At 36.9% G+C, this 24,887-nt stretch overlaps 1 protein-coding gene across 7 annotated transcripts in view; it reads right to left on the bottom strand.

Moving 5' to 3' along the window:
- Nucleotides 1-7,532: 7,532 nt before the first annotated feature.
- TBL1XR1 (TBL1X/Y related 1) overlaps nucleotides 7,533-24,887 on the bottom strand; it is a 110,851-nt gene continuing 93,496 nt past the window's right edge. For 3 of the 7 annotated variants that reach the window (XM_057411572.1, XM_057411571.1, XM_057411570.1), the window contains 14 exons: nucleotides 24,105-24,207; nucleotides 21,784-21,929; nucleotides 20,114-20,333; nucleotides 17,921-18,053; nucleotides 17,584-17,725; nucleotides 17,254-17,317; nucleotides 17,054-17,151; nucleotides 15,320-15,380; nucleotides 13,971-14,092; nucleotides 13,404-13,478; nucleotides 10,852-10,979; nucleotides 10,508-10,673; nucleotides 9,519-9,620; nucleotides 7,533-7,711 (listed from right to left, as the gene is read on the bottom strand). In XM_057411572.1, the coding sequence (XP_057267555.1) occupies nucleotides 7,685-7,711; nucleotides 9,519-9,620; nucleotides 10,508-10,673; nucleotides 10,852-10,979; nucleotides 13,404-13,478; nucleotides 13,971-14,092; nucleotides 15,320-15,380; nucleotides 17,054-17,151; nucleotides 17,254-17,317; nucleotides 17,584-17,725; nucleotides 17,921-18,053; nucleotides 20,114-20,333; nucleotides 21,784-21,929; nucleotides 24,105-24,162 (1,542 nt within the window). In that variant the 5' untranslated portion in view covers nucleotides 24,163-24,207 and the 3' untranslated portion in view covers nucleotides 7,533-7,684. Of the gene's footprint in view, nucleotides 7,712-9,518; nucleotides 9,621-10,507; nucleotides 10,674-10,851; nucleotides 10,980-13,403; nucleotides 13,479-13,970; nucleotides 14,093-15,319; nucleotides 15,381-17,053; nucleotides 17,152-17,253; nucleotides 17,318-17,583; nucleotides 17,726-17,920; nucleotides 18,054-20,113; nucleotides 20,334-21,783; nucleotides 21,930-24,104; nucleotides 24,208-24,571; nucleotides 24,705-24,887 lie in introns of those variants that run through there. The other 4 variants (XM_057411575.1, XM_057411574.1, XM_057411573.1 and 1 more) reach the window with 3 other exon arrangements.

Below are 24,887 nucleotides of genomic sequence, written 5' to 3'. Positions count from 1 at the left end.
TAACCTAAATTCACCCTCTTTCAGTCTAAATTCTCCCTTGTCCTGACACTAAAAATGTCTTTTTCCATATTCACGGAATGTAAGGCCTCAATGCAGTTCAAGTGTAGCAGATATTACGCTCCTAGCAGCTTTTGTAATTGCAAATGACGCAGCACTGCAACTCTGTAAGCAAGAGAGAGATTTTAATGACCCAATGCAGCTTTGGAGAACCAACAGCCACATTCAGATGACTTACACCCTCCTTGTGCCTGGCATTTACTGCAGGTTGACCCTTACACCTTCAGATATTCTTGTCAATAGAAGACATTTGAAGCAGGGACAAAGGTAGCAATTAAACTAAATGGAGCCTGCAGATTTATGTTTTCTATCAAGGCTGATAGAAAACAAAGAATGCCTTAGATTTGTTGTATGTGCACTTCAACACAGTGGAATGGGAAATACAATCTTTAATAGATGGATTTTTGTCAGAAAAAAACCCTCATCTCACCGACATTTCTTTTCAGAAGTGCTGCCCTAGGTCTGCTCATACTGAAGTAACTGGAAATTTCCCTTCAGCATCACTGCAAACAGTGGCCTTTCATTTTCTGACGGAAAAGGGAGAACACTCAATCTGAGCTGTCATCAGTGCAGTGAAGAAGTCTTGAAATGTTCAAGAACATGTAATTCAGAAAGCTCAAAATGCAGCTCTCTCAAGGTGAAAATCAGGGTTCTCTGCATATAGAGCATGTCAGAAAAATCTCTGTGGAAACAACAAAACATTCAGCTGAAATTACTTAACCTGTACTGAGACTTCTTGACATCTTGAAACTAAAACTTTGACTTGGTGTCAGAAGAATGACTCCAGGAGCTGCGCATTTTTGCATTCCATCTAGCAAGAAAATCTTTTTTATTCCTTCAAATAATCCTTTATGGTACCAATTTTCAGTTGGTCAGATAAATGCACACATAGCAACTCCTGGGTCAGCATTCCTTAAGAACAAATTGTACTAAGTGGGACATCATTGTTCTCTACAGAATGATCAATAACTTACTCCTGAATTATTATTCTGTTACAGCTGCTCTGTGCTGCCATCAGTGAACCAAAGATGCTGCTTAGACTGTCATTAAGTCATTTCCCTACAAGGTAGGGAACATGGATTTTATGAATCTGTGAGTTGCTAGAGAACTGCAAACCCCAGGTTATCACAGCATGAGGGTAACTAACCTTTCACAGGGAATATTTGGGCAGTAATGGCATGAGGCACCTACCTGGGATCCTGTCCTCCTCCCAGGATGGAAGTAGGCATCATTACCGTACAAGCATAGTATCTGGGTACCACAACACTGTTCTGGGGTTCCTGCATCTCATGGTGGCCATATTCTGGAGGGCAACATTTCAGACACACAGATTTTTGTATCATGACATTAGTTAGTACAGTCTATCTCAAACCCATGAAATTGCTTCAATATTGCTCTCTCAAAATTCAAACGGCAATGGAGAAATACTCAAGTGAACTCAGACTTCAGGAGAAGGGAATCCAAGAGTGGTTTTACACTGTAAAATACAGTCTTGCCTCTGTTTTCAATCCATTATAAATGCTTTCAACAGCAAGTTTCAACATACTAAAATTGATTTTGATAATATTATTGAAATAAGAAAGCTTACTACTTTTGAACATTTTATAGCAAATAAAAAACCTACATGAAAAAGCAGTATTTCACCATAAAGTTCAAGCGACATTAAAAATAAGCCATCCAGGCTCTCTCTCTTGGATTATGACATGACCCACAATTTTAAAGGAATTAAACCATCATTAAGTGTAGATGGATGCATGTTATGGCACGTGTCATCTAAATGCTTTCAAGTACCTGAAATACAGTAATGCAAATGACATTCCTTTGCATAATCAAACTGAATCACTCCATAAGAACAGATCTCTGATGTGACCACAGAGGAGCCTGCTCCCACACCTCTGATGCCTTCTGAACAGCTGGAGTGGAGCTGCAAGTATCACTAGACTCAGCTTTGCTTCCACAATTGCATGGGTAAAGAGAAGATGAAGCACATAAAATGCACACAGGAGAATTCAGTTCACCTAAATCAGATGCACAGCGGTAAATGGTGGCAGAGGATAGCTCCATTGTTTCAGAGGATCTATTGTGTGTGCACAAAGAGTACATAGCTATACAAGGTATTGTCTCCCACTGCTTCTTACATATCCTCGTAGGTGGAAATGTGCCAAACTAAATATTAAAACTGGTGTTTTAGTCAGTCACTTCTCCAGCTTGATCTGTAGATCTTCTGTACCAAGCATTTAAAGTTACTGGTATATAACATACAGGCAAGGTAATATCAAAATATATTTTATTCTGGACCTCTTTCAGATCTGATTCAAATTACAGTTGTCAAAGCAATACAATGCAAAGGGAAACTGCAACAGAAAATGTGCCTAGAAGGGATATAAGGGCCTTGGGGACAAATCATTGTGATGTAGAACCAAAATACATCATAAAGTGTAATTAACATGGTCCAGGACAGTATAGAACATCTATATCAGTCTTCTTTAGACAATAATCATGAAAACTGAACAATAAAAGTCCTTTAAACAAGTACAAAAAACTGTCATGGGCTGGTTTACACTTTTACAACAGTTGTAATTTAACTGGATAACTGAAGAAATGATGCAGACATTTTAATCCAGTGCTATAGGTAGGCTCACAGAATTAGACCCAAAGGATTTGTAACTCCAAATGAAACCATTACAACTACAATGTCAATGTCAGGAGAGAGAGAAAATTACTTCTGTATTCTAGAATTACTGTTCTGCACACTGCAGTCTGTTGGGGACAAGATTGCAAAAGTACACTGGACTAGCAACAACATGCAGACTGGTTTCTTGTATTTACCCACAAATGTCAAAAAACATTATGAAATAAAAATGAATGATTATTTAAAAAAAAAAACCAAAAACGTGCCTCAAGTTATTGTCAAGCTTCAAACTTAAAGGCTGAGAGAGTGAATTATGTACTCAAAACTACTGATCTGAAGCACTATTAACACTAAACCTGCAATCCACAAGAAAAGGCAGATTTTCCTGGTTCACCTGCCTTCCATCGGACTGACAGCAAAGACAGTCACACCTTCACAGAATGTGGTATTTCAGAGCTTCCCCTAGAAGGAGAGGCAAGGATTATGCCACTGCTCTCCCCCTACGGAACATGTTAGGGATCTTGATGGAGCTTTACTGCTGTCTCCCAAAGCCGTATTTGCTTCTAACATGCCACAATGTTGCTTCTGCTTTCTTCAGACTTCTGGAAGTGTGAAACTGCTCCCACAGGGTAATAGCTCTACAGGACTTTGTGAAGGGAGAAGCACTCATGCTTCTCAATGAAAAAGGAACACTGGGCTGAATCTGGCAGGCCCTGCTGTGGCAAAACGCTCACCTAAGCCAAGGGGAGTCCTGGCTCAAGCGAGATGGGGCTCTCTTTACCTATGCAGCACGCTGTGTGGTGTTACACAGACCCAACGCCTCCAATGCCGATTGTGGCAAGGTTTTCTCATGAGGTGAAAGACAGTGGCATTTCTGGTTATGTAAAGACTGGAAAAAATTGGGTCCCAAGGCTCCTCTTTGCTAAACAGACAAAAACATACAACCTCTTATTTACAAGCTGAAAACCCCAGTTTGCAATTTGTATGAAATTCCTTCATTCAGCAGAACTGAACGCATCAGCTGCTAAGACTGCTCTGTAGGCAAACTGGCACAACCGCCCTATGCCACCTACTATTCTTCCTAAACACAAAGAACACTGCGAAAGTGCAATGTCCCATTAAATACCCTAGCATGAGGTAAGCAGTGTAAGGAAAAAGGAGTGCTTTTCAAAATGAAATTTAATTAAAATTGGTAGAAATCTTTGGCCTTTCTCTCAAGATGCATTAAAGTGTCATGAAATCAAGAAACATGCTTCAAAATGCCATGTCATTCTAACTCTGGTAACTGTTACCTCCCTCCACCCAACCCAGAAAAAGAGGCACTTTTAGTGTTTCATATAAGATTTCCAATCATCTAGTAGACATGCTAAATAACCCTGCACAATTGTAGCCCCAGAATAAACCGAGTTTATCAACATTACAAAGAGTCTAAAAAAGCTTTTATGAGGACCTAGATATTCTCTTAACTACACTAAAAAGTCCACTGGTTGGGAATCTTTACATCAATTTAAAAATGCAGAAAAAGGTAAAGTAAAAATAGAAAAAGAGGAACTCTACAGAAACCTGGACCTAATTATGCAGAAATGAGAAATGGGATTCTGAGATGGATGCACAGAAAGACACAGAACTTGAGTACAGTTCATTTCTTATTCCATCATTAATTCTGAGCCCAGTTTTCCCCCTTCCTTTTATCCTCTATTTAGATGTTTGCCCATTAATGACTCGAACAGGAAAGAATAGGAACTATAACGTATGCAAAGGCTTATGCTCATGTTTGCCTATATATTTGGGAAACAGGCAAGACAGAATTACTCAGTATGTAAGACTAAGCATGTGCATACATTCATACAAAGTCAGGGTCTCACTGGCATTTGGCGTACCCAATTTATAGGAACAATTTGGACAGTCCACCTCACTACTGAAGACGAGGTCGTTGTGCTATAAAAGATAAGAATTAATGTCATGGTTTGCTTTTTTTTTTCTTTTTGCTTCATGTAATCACAGAACCTAGCGCACCTTGCATGCATGCATTTAGCAATGTATAAAACAAGAGGCGAGAAGAGGTGTGAGCAGGAGCAGCACTGTGGCATGCTAGTAAAGGACAACAATAAAATGCCAATTGGCCAGATCCTTTGCTAGTGGAAACTGGCATCATTCCACTACTGTGGATTAACACCAGGTTGGGGGTCACTGCCTGCACATCCAGAGCACTCAAGTCAACAGATTTGACGTTCCTGCTGGACTGTGCTTCAAGCACCTGAAAACCCCGGACCTGTGAGACTGAAGCTCTTGTTTTTCCTATTTCTGAATACGTGATTCTATGCTTAAGCAACCAGAATTACAACCAAAACAGCTGATGATTGAGAAAGAGGAAAATGGCAATACCCTAAAACATGGCTGTGTGATTTTGCAGCTATGTCACAGAATTCCACAATTGTTTAGATTGGCTGAAAGAATCATCCAATAACTTGTATGAAAAAGAATAAATTGTCCATATTAAAATACAAAAGTACTATCAAGAATCACTTCTGACTTTCAAATTTAAATTCAGTGCAATTGACAAATGCATTGCTAAACGAAAAATGCAGCTTAAACATACTCAAAACATTTGTGTCTATTCCTGGGAGCACAGTTTAAAATTATTGCACAGATTTTTTTTTTTATTTTTTTTTTCATTAAATGACAGAGGTCAGCCACAGTCATGGACCTCCAGCAACAAAAGCAATATTTCAAGTGCCAGACACTCAATATATTAAATTACCTACATACTGTAACTCACAGGGTAATTGCTCTAAGCATTCGTAATATGTTCCAAACCCCTAAATATAGCTGGCACTGAATCACTGCAGATGACCATCTTTATGGATATGACTTTTCATTGGTTTTAAATGTTGTATATGATAGTATTATAATCCTGGGGTATATATAAAAGAATGTGTTTTCTTGACTTCTCTATACCACTGGCAAATTGCTACCCTACCTTAACCAAACTCAGACTTGCTTCAAGTCATATTTATTCCATGAAATAGCAGAAATCAATGCCTAAAGAACAATGGTTAAAATGTCAAAGCTGCATTACCTCAATTAAATCAATTTGTACCTAACTTGAAGGGAGGAAAAACCGAAACAAAACCAAAACAAATAGGTTAGAGACTAGCAATCATAAGCCACAAAATCATTTGTGATTGAAATAGTGTTATAAAACTGGTAACTTTGCAAAGCTCTGTAATATAAACCATTCCATAAGTAAAATTCCTGTGACATAAATTTGACAACCTCTCTTTTTATAAATTTACACTCTTGGAATCTTACGCAAGACATGATGCAACCTTTTCAACTACACGTACTTGTAAACACAACCTCATGCTATCATTTACAAATAAAATCACTATCAGTATACTTTTAATCACATGAGCAGAAAAAGGTTTGCCATATACATCTGTCATTGTAAGAAAAATACTTGATATTGTAAACAGAGTAAAAGACGCTATATAGTAGTGATTATTAAAAAAATAGCAGCTTACATCTACCCTATATTTGGAAAAAAATGTAGTCACAAGATACAATAAACTGCAGGACTGGAGCAGCAGGGGAATTAGTGCAAGTATTCATCTTTTAAATAAGCTGAATCACTGCTATTAAAATAAACTTGAAGCAAGTCCTCTGTTTAAGGTTTGTGGGGTTTTTTAAATCTAAGGTAGTAAACATTTTGCCTCTTAATGGCAGTGTTATCAAATATATGCCAAAGATTTTATTTTAATAAAGAAAATTACATGAGATACTTTTAATATTGGAGTTTGATTACAATTATACATCTAAGCTCCTACAAATAATGATGGGCAACTCTCAAAGAAGCTGTGGCATGAACCCTTGTCCAGAAAGATCTTAGACTCTGAAAAACAATCCCCCAGCTACACTTTGCTCCTTCTCACAATAGTGCACAGTTCAACCATACTTCGGCTATGGTCTGAAAGCCACAGAAGATGCATTTTTCCTTTTTTTTTTCTTTTTTTTTTTTTCCCCTGCATCCCTGTATTTTTCTTTTCTGTATTTTTGTGGCCTTCTACTCTTAAATTTGGCAGAATTATGTCTCAAATAAGAAACTACTGCATTTCAGCCATGTCACCAGAAAATAAAACATAGCATTACACCCATTACTGTCATACTTTGTAGATGAGCAGGACGTGAAACATCACGCCTTCAAGCAGGATTTTTTTCTTCTTCTTTTTTTATTTCTGTCTCCAAAATCCCTTTTCCACCCTCCCTCTGTTCACAAAATTGTGCTCTGGGAGCCACAAAATGTACCGAACAGCATCAGGTTCAATCTACCTCTTCAAAGAATGCACTAAATATCTTTCAAAGAAACACTTTTTTCCAAGGTAAAAAAAACATAAACAAGAAACTAATTCACTCCCTTACTTCATGCATCCGTAAACTTAACCAAAACAAAACAGAAAACCCAATGTTTAAAAGCAAAGAAAAAACTACTGCTGCAAATTTCTGTAAGTTCATTTTCTCTGTACACACAAATTGCTCAACTACTAAGAAGGAAAACAAAAATACCCCACAATCCATTGTCATAATGGATTTAAAGGGAGGAAAGGGTAATGAAGGCTGCCATTAATATCTTCTGAATTTGGTATGTATATGGGTCTGCTCTTGTATATGGTATTATTTCTCTCTCTCTCTCTCTCTTCTGTTTTTCATATCCAAAACCTTTAAATGTTATTTCGGGGCACAGCAGATTCCAGCACTTGGTGAACAGGATTCACAAGCTGTGACAAAACTCTGTCATCCTCTTCAGGGTGTCTTTTTATTATTTTTTCCCCTCTTTTTTTTTTTTTTTTATATACAGTATATGTATATATTTCTTTTACGTTTGGCTGTAGTGGACTGGCCATGGTTCAATTGGGACTATAGCAGTACATGGGTCAGGGACAGTCATTTTGGCTATGTACACATTCATAGTCGGTCCATGGCTTCCAACTAATAGCGCTATTTCCGTAGGTCTAATACACAAACCTGCAAGAAAAAAAACAGATACAGAAATTGCACATGGCACAATATTACATAATTATGCAATAATGTGTGAAGTATCAGAGCAAAACCTACAAAACAGATTGTGTAAGCTTAATCTTGTATCTATTAAAAACAGACTGGGCAGAAAAAAAAGTCACCAGGTGAACAATCTGTCTTACAGTCAGACCCAGGTACTGCTGCCTAATGGATTACTATAAGAACATTAACAACATCTTCCGTAAGTGGTTTGCCTGTTATTTGATATTAAGGAGCTGAGAACTTACTTGAATCTAGGCTATAAAATACAGTAAAATGAAATTAAAAATTTGTGGGTGAATCTAGAATTGATCAGAACAATTCTGAATAAACAGTTAATGGTACATAAATTCCAGCTTTTGTCTTCACAAAACCTTCACCAACTAGTGCTTCTAGTTCTGTCAGATATAGAAACCTACAAAAGCTATGCTTTTAGTCATCAAACAGTTCAAAAGTGCCTGTATTTGCTTAGTTGTTACCAGCTATAAATATATTTAAAACAGGAGAGAAGAAGGGCTTTTGCTAGTAAATATAAAACAAAATAAGCTGAACAGTTTTAGAAGAGCAGAAACTAAACGAAAGTAAGTCTGCTGCAAGTACAATCAGCCTCTTGGGACAAATTAACTGGAGGACTGGAAAGGTTTCACAGCATATATATAAAAGGGGCATCGGGAGAGAGTGATAATTAATTTCTACTCAGGGTATGCCTTGAGCTTTTTCTCTATGTATGATATTGCCTATACTTGCAGGACTAAAATGATATAAAAGACAAATCAAAATCAATTCTCTAGAATTTAACCTACCTAAAATCTAGAACTTCCTATTTTCTGTTCTTAACTGTAACAATGTGATCTTGCTTACCAGCATGGAGCATGCACAACAGGAGAATGCTTTGGCACATTTGTCAGGATACTGAGACTGAACTATACAAAGCTACCAGGATTGCCACTTACTGACATCTGTTAATTTAAGCTACAGAGCTTCAAAATATGATCCCTTTATGACTCTTATTTTATTTTAATTTTGCTTTTCCTTAGACTCTCTTCTCCTTTTTTTAAAAACCATGGCAAAAGAAGGAGGGGCAAGCAAAAAAGAAAAACCAAGCATTGTCCTTGTTTTGAAGAACTGCATGTTAATATCTTACTGCATTACTTTGTAGAACAATGTCAGAAGAGGAAGGAGGTGATGCTACAGTACACTAGTATCAGATGATAGGGGGTGCATTCATGATTAGTTAGACATGAATTAATATCCTGCTTTTTCTAAGCACAGTAAGCAGACTGGTATTTACATATAGCTCCTATCATTTTTAGTACCTTTAATGACGAGCATTCAGAAATTTGTACTTTGTTTTGCTGTACGTTTTGCTGAATGCAATGTAGAAGATATTTCATTCCTATTATGCACTGTAATAATATCACCTACATTGAACATTTTCACTCAGAAAGATTAAAATTAATTTGTTTCCAGGCTACAATGAAAAGACCAGTCACACTGAATACATTTCCATAGTAAGCTCCCATAGGGACAGAAAGTCTAAATTAGAGGCATCTTCACCTTCTGAGATTTTTGGAGGATTTAGAACAGTAATGCATTAAGCTGGAATAAAGACATTCTCCTTATAACATTACTGAACTCTAACAGGCAAAATCTACAGGTGAGCTGACTGCATTCAAACTTCAGCTACAAAAGAAAATTTTGTCTCCATTGTTAGTCAAAAGATTTCCAGAAGATGCTGGTTGTTAGAATGTCAGCCAAGTCAAGCAACACTTACTGAACCATCTGAAGCACTTGCTCCAACTTTGTCTCCTGCTGCATTCCAGCAAACCTCAAAAATCCCTCCTGTTCCCCGGTAACTGTGAACTAGGGCGCCTGTCTAAAAAGGGACAAAACATGTAATTATTATAATGAATAAAATCCAAGCAAACAATTAAGATTTGTATAAAATGTAAAACTTTCCCACAGCTTTTAAAGGCTGAAATTCTCAGAGGAAATGATTCAGATGAGACTTGTGGATAATCTCAGCACTGTGTTAAAGGACACGACAAACAGTTATTGTACCTTGATCTCATGTTTGACAGGCAAAACTGGGGATGGCCATGACTACTTGAAATTACTAAGCCTCTTAAAAATTAATATCCAATTAATTCCCAGTAGCCAGAGATCACATGTTCTGATACAAAGGTCTTTAGACTTTCATTTGCAATCAGCCTTTTTTTATTTGCCGGTAGTAGTGTCCTTTCTTAGAATGTCACATTGTGTCATCATCTTCTCTCACTTTACATTCTCTTATTTTTAGTGAAATTCAATGAAATAGCTATCAGATTTGTATGTCTACACCTAGTCATCACTTTTCAAAGCAAAACTCTTATCAGGAGTTTAAAGTTCAGAGTTAACAAAGACAATTTTTGGGTGCAACATGCTATTGGAAACACTGTTGAATGTATTTTGTTGGAAGTGGTGTGGTTTTGGTTGGTTGTTGGGGGTTTTTTGTTTGTTTGGGTTGGGGTTTTTGTGGGGTTTGTTTTATTCTTGTTTTTATTTCTAAGTAAAGACAATGTAAATACAGTTATTGCTTCACCCTAGCGAAGAACTCAAAGAGATAAATTAAGTGTACATCCAGTAACAGAAATAACATTAGACCAAAGAGAAAGCGAAGCAGGGTGTTAGGAATGGCAAAGCAATTTGTGGCCAAAACATGGTGGAAGGGTGCTGATGGAAAAGACCAAAACACAAACTTCTAAACAGACAGAAGAGCTATACCTGTGTATTCCAGATGTGTACACATTTATCAAACGAGCCACTGGCCAGGTACCTGCCATCAGGACTGAAAGCTACACTGTACACAGGTTCTTGATGTTTTGTCAGAGTATGAATACAAATTCCTCTATCTACATCCCATAACCTAACAGTAGAATCAAAGGATGCACTGCCAAGGAAAAAACACAGATTAATTAACATCTTGATTTGACATATTTTTGTTACTAATACAAACACAATATGATAAAGTATCTTACATGCTTCAAAACATTCTGTGAACCTACATATATAAAGAGTGAAGTAAAAATTATGTTTAACAGGTATTTAAAATCAGGATTAAATACTACCTGGCTAACATAAGATTGGCATTTGGATTATTTGTTCCTGGTCCTGTAGGACTCCATTTGATAGTATAAATTTCTTTGTTGTGTGCTTGTAAATCGTGGACACAGCTGTCTTGTTTCATACTCCAGATCTACAATAAAAATGAAAGAGAACACAAAGAGACTTAGCACAATATTGTACTAAAATACTTTCTTCTTTATCATTTGCAGCTTTTAGGCCACTCAAAACATTTGCTATGACTATTGGGTTTCTTAAGTAATTATGACAAATATTATTCCAGTACCCTCCATTCTTTGAGTTGTAAGTACCTGATGGAGTTAATGAGTAATAAAGGTACTGTCTATAGAAAGCAATCTACAAGTGTTAACTTTCAAAACACCTTTTAAAAAAATGTTAACTTTCAAGCCTCTTGAAAAGTGCACGGATGAGAAAAGATGCTAAAATGAGAAGAGCAATGCGTATATATTCATGTCTGAATTGACAAGCATCACAGTCCTGTTTTAAATGAACTTTTTGCTACACAGACCGAGTGACATAAAGGCATAGGAAGTAAATGTTCTGCCTCTATACAAGCATTTTCCTGGCTTATTTGGATTTGCATTTCTAGGTGTTTGTTCACTACTTCACTCAGTTCCTTAGGAAAGCAACTCTTTCATGATAACCTTTGATAAGCAAAATAACTTTATTCTATTAAGTGTTTACATTGCCACTACACAGGAGATTTTGGAAGGCTCTTGTACCTTTGCTAAATGTGAAACATCATATGGTAGCTAATCATCTAAATGCTTTTTTTTTTTGATGATATCTGATTCAGTAGTGCTTGTAGCTCACCTTTTGCTCGAAAAAAATAAGAGAGGCATGTTTAAGCCCAACTGTATTTAAGATATAATTGAGGTGTATGTTTAAATGAATAATGCTCTTCAGAACTAGTGCCTCACTGAAGGGGAAGTTGATTTTCAATGTGCAGACAGAATAAAATTGTGTTTCCAGTTTAAATTGATGGGATCAAAATCTAGTGTCTCCAAAACTAGTAGAGATAGGAGTCCATATTAGCTGCCCTAGAGAGCATCAAGTTGGCATCACAAGAGAGAAAAATATATAAATCAGTCAATCAATCGTCTTCCATATGCTTCAAACCCTGACATTCATTGCTACTGCCATTGAAAAGTAAGTGGTCCACAAGAGATTAGTGATGTGTAAACTTATCTACAAACAATTAGTCTTCCAGATAATCCCAAATAAAAAAAATAAAATTCTTTCCAGTCTGGGCTGAATTCAAAAAAGCAACCAAGTGAATTGCCTGAGCCCACAAATAGTGACATGTTCCCAATTGTCACCTCTCTACCCACTGAGAAGCAGCAGCAACACCTTGAGCTCTAGACTAGAATTTATCTCACCTGAGTTTCAGCTAAGTATTAAATAGCTTGCTTAAGCTGGCTATTTTGACTCCATCCACTGCCAGTAGAGAACAACTGATGCTCTCAGGGGTTTACTCATCACACTTGACTTAGACACTTAACTTAGGAAAAGATGAATTATTTTCCAGTGGTTCTAGACACTCTGTGGACTAAAGATGTCTAGACATCAAGCTTTGTATTTAGATAAGGTGACTTCCATTGCAAAAGCCTGACCATGTGCCAGCAGAGGAGGGAACATCTGGCTACTCATTCAGCCATTCCCTATCTCTGATTAAACAATGGTGAGGTTGATGGAAATAACTGTCCCAAGGGCTACTAGCATGACAGCACTGTCAACATAAAATACAATATCCTGAAACTTGACCTAACATAGTGCTAAAACACCTACTAAATGTAAAGCAGTATGGGAGTAATAGGAAAGCATCTGTACCATGGAAACAGCACAGCCCTCTTAGGCATGAATCCTCTCATTTCTTCTAGTGTATCTAACCTGGTGGGATTCTTCTATGGTTCTCTAATGGATTTTGAAGTCATATGTGTAAGTTACAGTATGCTCTACGTTCATGAGTTTGCTTCAGTTCTACAAACAAGCATGTTGCTATGAATTATTTGGAGGAAAAGAACCCAGGACAATGGGCAACTAAAAACTTACATTGGGAGTAAAATTACACTCAAAGAACTCGAAAAAAACAAAAGAGAACTGTCTTTTTTTAAGACACAATATGCCAAAGATTTTAGCTTAGAAGAAGGGGAAAATAAAGGAAAACCAGGAAAAGGGCTAGTCACCCATTCTTGTATGTGGTACACAACTTGTATGCATTCCAACTCTTCCTTTTAACCAAAAGCAGCCATCAAGTGTGACAGTTTAATGATTAATGACCCAATTCTGTAAACAGCTAAAAGCACCTAATAAATCATGCTTCAAGTCTCAGGGTGGCAGCCTGTAACAAGTTCTCTGGACCAAAGCTTGGCTCTGATTAACAAGGATTTGCTAGGACTGCCTAACTTTGCTGTATTAAAAAAGAGCAAATATTAGACGACACAGCAAGAACAGTGGTACTGCTAGATTCCCCAAGTTAACGCTGGGCATTTCGGAGTCCTGCAAAGACAAGAGCCAGTACCAGAACTCCCGTTACCTTTAGAGTCATATCATCAGAGCAGGATGCTAGAAGATTACCAGTTGGATCCCATTTGATTGCGTTTACTTCATTCTAAAATTGAACAGTAAGAATAAGTTGGAGTCTTCACTTTCATTACAAATGACAGCTTACAAAAGATAAAGTTGAACAGTAGTTCGTATAACTTAATATTCTAACATTTAATTTTCATTCCTAGCTTTGCCTGCAATAACAACAACTGTTATTAAAGTTCATCATAGTATTAGCATCATTATCCCGTTCATGCTCTTACACAACACTGGCTGTGCATAACAAAGTCTTAAAGTATTTCTTCTTCTGAAGCTAATTTTTGCTATGCCATCCTGGCACTGGGAAAGAAAGCTATACATGGGAGTCAGAATTCTTCTAATAATGACAGAGACTACAGTTAACATATTACCTTAACTATAGCTACCTGCACATGGGTATCCACTGCCTGTTGCCACAGACCCACCATTACACGAGTGCTGTATACTAGCAAGTATATATGGCCCCCAATCTCTTATTAATAAAAATATATAGCACCCCCTAATTTTCAGTACTTACTGTGTGACCCTGGAAGGTTTTGATGGGCCTATCTTGTCCTAGTTTACAGACATGAATACACATGTCTGTACTGCAAGAGGCAAATGTGTTGTTACTCTGCCAATCGACATCTAATGCTGGTGCTAAAAGAAAAACAAAGATATTTAAAATTATAGTATGCATTCTGCAGGAGTCTGATTTACAAATTTAGCACAGACCACCTTAGAACAAATGCCAACAGGAAGCAATCGTTACTTTTACAGCAGTTCCAAAGATAATCAAACACTATGAACAGTGAGAAATGCAGTCAAAACCAGTCCTACACAAAGAAATTGAACAAAATTTAATAGAAGTCACTAAAACATGGAATATATCTGAAATGAAAAGTCACTAAAACATGGAATATATCTGAAATGAAACAGTCATACAGAAGACAATATAACAGGACAACAAGATGTAGTTAAGTCACCTATGAATAAATCTCAAGAGTCAGCAATAGGAACAGGTTCCCACAACTTAACACATCATCATGCATGACCTTATCTCCACCAACAGCCTATGATTGTGCTGACAGATGGCAGCCAGTGAAAGGTAACCATTTATTTCCTTTCTTAATTCCAGCACTATAAGTTGTGGTAACTTGAAGCTTAATCGTGGGCAACATACTCCATTTGATCAGGCCAAGATATTTATGGCAGATAACACACAGAACTGCTTGGCATATATCAAGAATTGATGTTTTTGACTGTTGTCATACCACTGAAAATGTAGTGTGAGTGGAATAAAAAGTGAAAATGAGACGCATCCCTTGAAGGCCCTTCAATAATGTGTTCATCATCCTCTCCATTCTATTTACCAGCTGATTCTGGCAGGCTTGCACAGCATGCAGCCCACAGAGCAATTTGTCTGACCTCCTGAGGTGCTGCGCTCTTATCCCAGCTGGCCAATGAACAGCCTTTCAGCTGGTTTGCGGCCAAACAAATTGGGGGCCGCACAGCAGGCAGCACAGAACAATGGGATGCGGAGCTGGGATTATTATAGCAGGAAGATGACAAATGCAGTCCTCATCTGATAAACACAAATCCGTTTTGGCCCACCCACTTAATTTGTCTGCCACTGTACTACAAAAAGTCAGTAATATTTGGGTTCTCTCTTGACTTTCACAGAACTGTAATAAAATCATGAGCTACAAAATTATAAAATCAGAAAAATTCGACATTTACATTCTCAAAATTCCTAAGATTATTAATATAGGAGTCAGTATCCAAAGACTGCCTGTAAGACTTCAAAAGGGTGTAAATAATCACCATCAATGTCATTTATTTCATATTTTTAGATGATAATCCTGAATGATCAAAATCAAGACTTACCAGAATGAAAAGGAAACTGCTGCTTGGCTTCACCAGTGTGGGCATCCCAAATAATTGTGGTCTGTATTAAACAGATAAATAATAAACAAACTTATACAAATTGCTAATATCCCTGCAACTACCACCATTCACATGTATAAGACTACCTAGCCTACTTCCCATTGCCCATATCTGCTCCTATCCTCCCTATTATGTGTTTCTAGTGTTTTACCCAGTACTTAAGGAAATGGTAGTAGAGGTACAGACAGGAGTAGAAAATCTTAGTATAATGCAGTGTTAGAAAGGTGTTTAATCACATTTTGGGGTCTAGAGGGAAGAAGGGGATTGTGTTGGTTTTGATTTTTTATTTCATTTAATAAACAAAAATGAAACAGATTCATTTCACTGTGGAGTAATCCATTCCACACACCTATTTTAATTTCAAATACCTGCATATTCAAATTATAATTTCAAATACTCATTTCCTAAGGAGATCTTTACATAAACAGTCTCATACTTATGAATCTGAAAGATTTAGGGTTGAATTTTGTTCTGACTTGTTCTCTGCTAATACTTCTCATATCTTTCTGATGAAAGAAATTTTACATGACAAAATTAGTACTTTATAATCACTACATTATATGCCAATAATCCTGACCTACCTCAACAGTCAATGAGAATTTTGACACGGGAAGCATGAACACAAATTATTCATGGAAAAGCAGCATAAGGTTGGGTCAATCTTTTTTTGCTAATGCAGAATATTTCTCAAAGCATAATCTCAGTTGCTTTGTCCAAGTTTTAGTGACTGAAACAAGGCTTCTACCTCCTCCAGAATACCTCCACAAAGATCTAAAAATTGGCATAAGATATCACAGCTGCCAAAAGAAGAAAACCATCCTTTTTATGCTTTGAGACATTTACTTTTCCTTCCTTTGTGCCAGCACTAGCATTTATAAAGCTGGCACTAAAGTAAATCACATTAAATGTTTGCAGGAAAAAACTAATAAATAAAGGAGAAAATCTACTACTTTACAGTGACACTGCCAGTTTTATGTATTGTGGGCCTGTGGTTTTACTGAGCTTGTAGCTTGCCAGTCTCACTAAGAGAAAGCCTGTGTTTACTTCTGCACTTTAAAAGGGAAAACGAAACTCTCCTTACTGTTTGAATAGTCTGTTCTATCCTTTGAATTCATCTTAAGTCTATTCTTCATCACTAGGTGCTTTTCCTACCTTTCATAAAATTTCCCTCACTAACAAAGGCTTTGAATTTAAAGACCGTGCGAGTCTAAGTTTGTTTAGAGATATGAAATAAAACTGAGTTGTCAGTATATATTGACTTTTCTTATGTTACAGCTCTAACCTTTTTAATCATTGTCAGGCTTGACTGATACCCAGATCAGTGTCAAACTATTCCTTCAGTACAATTGCTTTTCTGCAGCTTTCATAAAGTGCTTCAACAAATTTTAGATGATTTGGTTTTACAAAGGTTTAATGTTCCTGCGTTCAATGCACTTACTTAGGCTAACCTAATTGGGAAGAGATCTAGGGACACTGAAATCTAATAAATTAAAATATCTCAATAAACTACTACATAACACAAGGATGCCTTACATTACAAGTTCTTTGTAAGCATATATTTACATCCCCTGCCTTTAGTTTCATTTACTTACTTTCTATTGCTTTGCTATTACGTTTACAATTAGATTATAAAGGTGAAGGAAAGAATTTTAACTTTACCAAAGATTATCTCACCTTGTCCACTCCTGCACTTAAAATGAAGTTTCCTTTCTTGTTCCATTTTAACGCAAATATAGGACCTTTATGTTGCCCTAAGGTGCTGGCAAGATTACCTGAAAATTTATATTGATATGAATACATTAAAAAAAATAAAAAACTATGCTGTGAGCCACAATACAGGAAAATATACTGGAAATGAAAACTACTTAACTTACCATCTTTAGTCCATATCCTTGCAAAGCCATCGTAAGACCCAGTTGCTAGAAGTGTACCTTCACTCTGTCAGCAAAAAGGTTATTTTACTTATTTTTACTATATGACACAAAGTAAATGCGCAAGATTTACTTACAATATTTATTCCACTGACTACAACTTACTAAAAAGTCCCCAAAACATAATACAAGAAATTACAATGCAACTCAAAAATAGAAATATTTCAGGAACTGTAGCAGACGATGCACAGTTGCTGTCACTTAAAATTTGACTGTGCAAAATTACAGACACCATTTTCTTGGAGTATTTTGAGCACTGCCATTTCTACTTACGTTCCAATCCAGCGATGTCACATCTTTGTTGCTGGGTACATCCTGCCCTCCTTCTCGTATACAGTGTCGAAGTACCAGCTGCGTAGAGCCGCTCGTGCTGTTTTCACTGAGGTTCCATATCCGTGCCGTTGAATCTCCAGATCTACAAAAAAGTTACTGAGAATATAACTCTCCCAATTAATTCAATTTTTAAAAGCACTATTTTTAGAGCAGCAAGCATTGTGGTATTTGACGTAGAGATTTTTAAGGCAGGTATTATTTTAACTTGTTACCATCAACATACAGAAGTATGCCAGTGAGCACTGATATTATGTACAAACATGGTTAATGCACATACCCTGAGGCCAAAAGGTCACTAACGGGATTCCAGGCACAAATGAATACTTCAGATTCATGGCCACGCAGCACCACTGCCTTGTTGGAAGGAATTTCAACATCACCATCTACTTCCATCATATCTGTATGATTATCTGCATTATGGGAAACAACAGCATAGAAAGGTGGATTTTAATATTTTGGGACAGTACACTGTAACTACTGTATGCTTCATATTCTTCCAGCATGAACATAACAATTAATTCACAATTTATGAAGAACAAAAGTTGACAAATCTGTAATGTTCCTTTTAGTACTATAAACAGATGGGATGTTTCAAAAAGGTGAGAAAGCTCTTAACCCTTTTAAACATCAGCATCTAAATGGATCTAATTTTGAAACTTTAAATTGATGCCAAAAGTTAATTCTTTGCTATGTGAAAAAATAAACGCTGATGTTGAAAGTATTGACAGTTTTTCAGGCACAATACTGCACAGTACAATATGTTACTAGTCTATGTTGTGCTTTAAAAATACGTTTATGACACATACATTTTCAAAATTCTCTCTTTTCACCAACTGCAGTCAAACAGGTTTTAAATCAACATCTCAGACACTTCATTTACAAAATGGCTTTAATTAATATAATAACATTTGGTGATATGGTAAACTGATAACAGAGCTTTTTAAACTGCATCGGCAATTACAGTGGAATTGTGGCAATACATAGCTTTCTGTGTGGAAGTGATGTTGAATCCATATTGTTCTGCAAAACGTACTGGAGGTAATTCAACTGACAAAACAGTTTTCTTGGCAGCTACCATCAATAATTTTCTTTTAAAATAAATTCACACTAGTGTAAATGCAAAATATAAAAAATGCTGAGGAGTTCACCTGCTCTGTATTCACTGTGGTTAAAGAAACCATTTCACATCTATTACTTAATTTAACATTAAGGGTTTCTGTTGCTGTTTGTATGCATGAGAGAACAGAAAAGGCTAAGAGAACATGCATATTTTAAAGAAAGAGCACCATATAAAAACCATTGCTTCAGCTTAAGAGAATCAGTGACAGTATAATTTGGTGCAGCAGCCAGTAGGGGTTGCTGGAATCACATTTAAGGGTGGCTAAGATCTGAAATTTACACCTACTCTATCCAGTTCACAGTTAACAAGTAAATATTCCTTTGAGATTTTTAAATGAAAACATCAAAGTAAAGAGCTTATTTTTTTAAGACAAGGATTATTTTTCCAGTTCATTTATAATACAGAATAAGGAAAAAATATCTTCTGAAATCCAGCTGTAAAATGCAAAACTTGGATGTGGCTTGAGACTAATATTCTCTCAAAAATATCTCTTTTCCCCATGTGCTTTTACAGCAAAAGCTGTAGCTTCTCTCAAAAATGTAATTCAATAACTTCCAGAACAATATTTTTAAAATCACATTTTAATGCCTGACCAGAACTTTTCTGTACTAAGCTTGATTGTAAGATATGTTCCTTTGACCGGTGATGACAAATCTTGTTTCAGGAATCACAATTAAAATGGAACCAATGAATAACCCAAACCTGCAAGCAGTTGCATTGAGTAATTATGAATAGTAAATCATGAAAACTGATACCCATACAGGAGACAAATGACACAGGATTTGTCTCAGCAGCCATGATGATCTCAGCTTGACAAGGAAGTCTGTCCTACAGAGAGCCAGTTACAGCTCTCCGATGCACAGGGTTAGCAGAACCCATCAGAAGTAAGTTTGCAGAGCTTCACAAGAAATGCTCAGTGTGGATTAGAAAACTCTTCTTATTCCTTGTAGAGCCAAAGCTGAGAAGATGCAATATTTAAAGAGCTGTCTCTGATTCCTCCCCTCTCTCCACACCCCTTTATGCAAAGGCTCTCAGAGAGTCCTGTGAAAAACCTTCAGATAATGAGAAAGAAGCAGTACTGGAAGCGATACTGGTCAAAGGAATATTGTGAATTAGTGAATTCAGAAGTCTGCATCTCCTCCTGCCGTATGTCAAACTGGGGACAGTCAAAGGTGAGACACCATCTGTTAAAAGTATCACCTGTGAAGAAGCATTCTCTGCAAGATGAAGTGTTACTAGTACCTCTACACATTTACCTCTCTCTACTAGCTCATAGTATGAGCCTGCACTATGACAAATGATAAGGAAATGATGTTAACATAGGTTAAGGTCATGTCTGTCTCAACTTACTTGCTATAGTATGTGCTCCATTCTCTTCTCCATTTGCAGTATTTTCTCCATTTTTTGCTGATCCCTGTTGGTTAGTTGCTGCTGCAGCTGCAGCAGCTGCTGCCTGCTGTTGTGCAAGTTTATCTCTGTAGGCCTGTTGTCTTGTCTGTACCACATCAGGCATTACTGCATCTATCAGTGAGAGAGACTCTATCGGCCTACCATCAAACAAGGTACCATCCTAAATAGCAGCAGAAGGAGAAGACAAAAAAACACAAGACCAAGTACAAATTAACATTATGGGAATAAATTCCAAGAAAAAAAAATTAATTTGAAGTTTTGATTTAATAGACTAATCCAGTTTACAAACGGTGATATTCCATCACTGTTGTGTTTAGGATTGGAATTTTAGTCTAAAGTCGCCACCATGAATATGCAAAAAAGGCACCGCAGGCCTCTGGCAGAACTTCTGGAGTCAAAAGTTACATGCTTCAAGTTTGCTAAGTAGTCTGCTAAAGCAAAATTTCTGTAAGCTCTCCATGAGTATGATTTCAAACACGAGTGGCCGCAACAAAATCTAATGGTTTGTTTGAAGAGCTGCCAAGCATTGCAAGCCTGGTCACTGGCTTGTGAAGTTATTCTATCTATTAGACTAATAGTTTCCATAAACATATTATCTGGAGAGTCGACTAGTTTTCTTCCTTTTTTTCAAACTGTGCTGGCATGCTTTCAAATAACAAGAAAGAATTTTATCCTGAAATGGACAAGACCCAGTTAAAAATACCATGATACATATGCTAGGGCTTTGTAAGGATCTATTTTTAGGAGCTAGAAGGATTACTTGCAATAAATACAGAGTCCCCTTCTATTCCAATCACTTGCTTTATTTTTCTGAGGCTTCCTAAGGGAAAGGATATGCTTCACTGGGACTGTGAAAACTACACATACACAGCAGATATAAAGGAGACTGGAAAGAGAGCAAAATTAGTAAAAAACCCACTTTCCTTCTGTAATATAACTGACATACAAATGCTGCTAACCTTCCAGGCATAAATGAGAATGGAAACTGAGGGTGAGGATCTACACCATCAGGCAGGAAGACACATAGCTTTCTGTACTGCTGGAATAACCACTTAAACATCAAATTTAATAGATCCTACTACAGATGAATTAGCCAGCAGAGGCAAACAAGTAAACTGGCATATACCTTCATCCTTCCTGCCACAAATTAACCCCCCCTCTCTTCTCTATCTGGAAACCTTGCCTTTGACCTCTCATTACTTCATTATAATGACACATCACCTAAATGAGAGGTGCATAGTGCTCTCCCACCTCCCTAGTGCAAGTCTACAAAAATAAAAATTAAGAGGTTACTTGTCTCAATGATTATCTTATCGCACTTGTATGGATTTACTAAAACAATATATTAGGGTAAAAACTCTACAGACAACGGACCTTTAAGCAATGAGCCAGAACACCATGCCTGGTGTTGTGTGGCTGCACTGGGCAGAACCCCTACCCAGTTATGTCAGTCCATTCTGGTTCCACCACTGGAGTCATGGTGAACACCAGCAGTAAGGAATCTGAAGTAAAAGTAAATAAATAGGATACAAGAAAGTTAAGAAAAAATACTAACATTCAAACTTACTGCAAGCAAGGACATAATGCTGCCGCAGGCAAAGCCTCCTTACCTCATTAATACTGACTTCTGCCTCTACATACTGCAGACCTTTCTGGATGATGGATATCAAAGCAGCTGGTGGCACCAGAGCACCATTTATATTAGACTGGCTGATATGGCTCTCTATACCAAAGGTAAATGCTGAATGGGAAAACCCTAAAGACAAGGCAAAGACATCATAATTGATTTATCGGCAATGCTACTTGCCACACCACTGCAGGATCTTCTGTTTACAAACCTATGCAAATTATACAAAGTTATAGCATGTTTATGAACTACAAAAAAACTCATCAAAACACCTCTGTTGTTTCTCTTGTTTTTAGCTTAAATGTACAAAAAAGAGAAAAACAAAGTTTATATATAAACACAGAAGTCATTAATTACAGTATCATTGGCAAAACATTTCTGAGTGACTAAATACAAAAACATAAAATGCACAATTTGCAATAGCATTTACATATACTTACATATTCTCAAACTATATATATGTATTGTATCACACACAACATATAATAAAATATCTCTCTCCAATACACCAAGACTCACTTGTTATTTACACTCACTGACTTGCTACCCATGAAAGTGAAATGGATCTGTATGCAGAACAGAATTCCATTCATGGTACAGTTCTGTCATAATTGTATATGTTTTGGCACTTTGAACTACATTAGTATTGTTCACTGATTAAGGAGCAAGAGTGCTGTGGTGCAGCACTCCTAGTGGCTTGCTATTTATTTGATCATCCTGAAAAGGAAAATTAAACCAAGAGAAAAATAGTTGTTTTAGCAAATTAACTTTACTGACACAGAATTTTTTTCTTAAACTCCTTTGATGTGCTTTTTTTTGTTTTGGTTTGGTTGTTATTTTTTTCTATCAGGTAACTGAGAAGCTGACTGCAAACTCAAACGATGATAAAGTAATTTTGTAAGTTTGGCTTCTGTAACAAAAGCAATAAGAACATGTAAGTTTTCAGTAAATTCAGGTGGAACAATGAGCTTCTGCTTTTTTCTGACAAGCAGAGACCGAAAAACTCTGCTGCCCACCATTGCTACTCATGCTGCTTTGTCTCAGTTTGAGAAATCCATGAGCAGTGGACATAAGCAGTGCGCAGATGTTACATCAGTCAAAAGCATTTTCAAGAACCCTGAAGCCACCCATCAATCACTGAACAAAACTAAGAAACAGTAGCTGTTGAAACAACAAGGTAACATATACATTAAAGCTGGTCCTTACATTGTTACCTTAAGATTGGGATTGGGGGGGGGGGGGGTTGCTTTAATATACTGGCTTTTTTTTTTTTATGTATTGCTAAGGTCATATTTCCTCCTGCCAACTGATAATTATTGCTTGTTCATTTCCTGGGGCATGCCCTGATTTCCAGCCAAATCCACCTGTTCTAAATGTAGGCTGCTTTAGGCAACTGGTATCATAGCTGTAAGTAAAAGATAATGTCTTTTACGTAGCTTCAAGACCAAAAAGCACTGCAAACCCCTCTGCAACCATATGGCTACATCTAGAAACCCAAATATGCAACACAAACTGCTAATCCAACAGGGTTTGGGAAGTTTTAAAAATAAACTGTCAAGGGAACACTACTGCATTCTATCTTGTATTTTCCAGACACAGTCAGTTTGGACAAATATGACAGGAAAAAAGTTCAAGTTTGACAGTATTCAACCATCTCTGGCTCTTATTCCCAAGAAGCAAGAAGCTTTGGCTAGCCTGATACTAAAGGACAAAATCCTCCAAGAAAGTCTCCTGCAGGGAGGAAGGATTTTCAGAACGCAGGAGTCACTCCTGTAAGAAAAATCTGTGATCTGTACTTCAAATGATACAAGTTACACCGGCACAGTTGCCACTTCTTCCTTTGAAATACAGAAACATCTGCCCTCCCCCAGTCACATTCGGGTGAAGAATTCAGCCATGTAAGAGCAGCTCACAGGAGCACCATCACTCCAAGACAGAACAGGAAAAAACAGTATTTTGATGGTCATCCTTTTTTCTTCTTCATGCAGCCCCAATGAAAATGGTGTGAAGTATCATCATCATCCTGCAGATAAGGGATCTCTAGGAAAGTGCATTTCTAGCAATCCTTAGTTGGTTGGTTGACTGCCATCTGAAGATTCCAAATGACTAAATCTTATTAAGTTACAAAAGGTAACTTGGCAGAAATTCATTCTCTTGTAGAGAAAAAACACTAAGAAACAGTTCAGACAGAAGCACATACCTACTGGCAAAATAATTAAATGAGTCCACGTTTGCTAAAGCCAGTTGCAGATGAATACCAAGTAAATAATGCATTATTTAATGACCAAAATTGTAAGAACTCACCTGACTCTTGCAAGTATCTATATACCAGGAAGTTAACCTCATCACTGCTTATACTCATCTTTATTCCCAGTTAAACCATGAGGTCACGACAAAGGACACAACCCTGAAAACAAAGAAGTAGGTCAATTAAATATTTTTAATTCTTAATATGTATTTCTCAACAAACACTGTATTTATAAAGTAAGTAGCTCCCTGGCAGCATAAACAATGGTTTTATTTTATAATGCAAATAAGTCTAGTCATGAAAAAGTAATTTCTCTCACCACAACATAAAGGTCAGTAAATTAAATATTGAAGGGACAGATTCTCAAGTGACACAAATTGGTAAGGACTGGGGAACTATGCCGCTTAATACCAGTACTAAAAAGGCCTCATTTCATGGATTTTAAAAAAATAATCAAGTGAGTTTCATCTAATCAACAATACTGCTATAGAACACATTTTTCAAAATGTGGATTTCTCTCTACCTGTATAACAAAGACCTAGACCTTGGTTTCACATCGGTATCCAGACCAGTTCCCACTTTTACTTTCTCATCCTCTTCAACTTTTAGGTACTCCTGCTCTAGTAAAAAGGTGCAATATGGGTTGTACCATGTATCTGTTCAAAGAAAGCCCAGATAGTTCCACTAAAAATTTGAAAACATCTCAGCCATACACTTAGGCTTTGCAAAAGGAATTCTCAAAATTAGAAACAAACTTTAACCAGACCATTTTCAGTAACATTTCTCTAGGCTTTCAGTCAATGCTTTAAAATATGGATGGACATATACACACAATTTTC

Source organism: Pezoporus wallicus, unplaced genomic scaffold, assembly GCF_028554395.1.
Source record: "Pezoporus wallicus isolate ANWC-B61680 ecotype Strahan unplaced genomic scaffold, APGP_CSIRO_Pwel_v1 contig_6899, whole genome shotgun sequence".
Taxonomy (NCBI): domain Eukaryota; kingdom Metazoa; phylum Chordata; class Aves; order Psittaciformes; family Psittacidae; genus Pezoporus; species Pezoporus wallicus.
The sequence above is the reverse complement of the archived record's forward strand: the minus strand, read 5'-3'. Positions and strand labels throughout refer to the sequence as shown.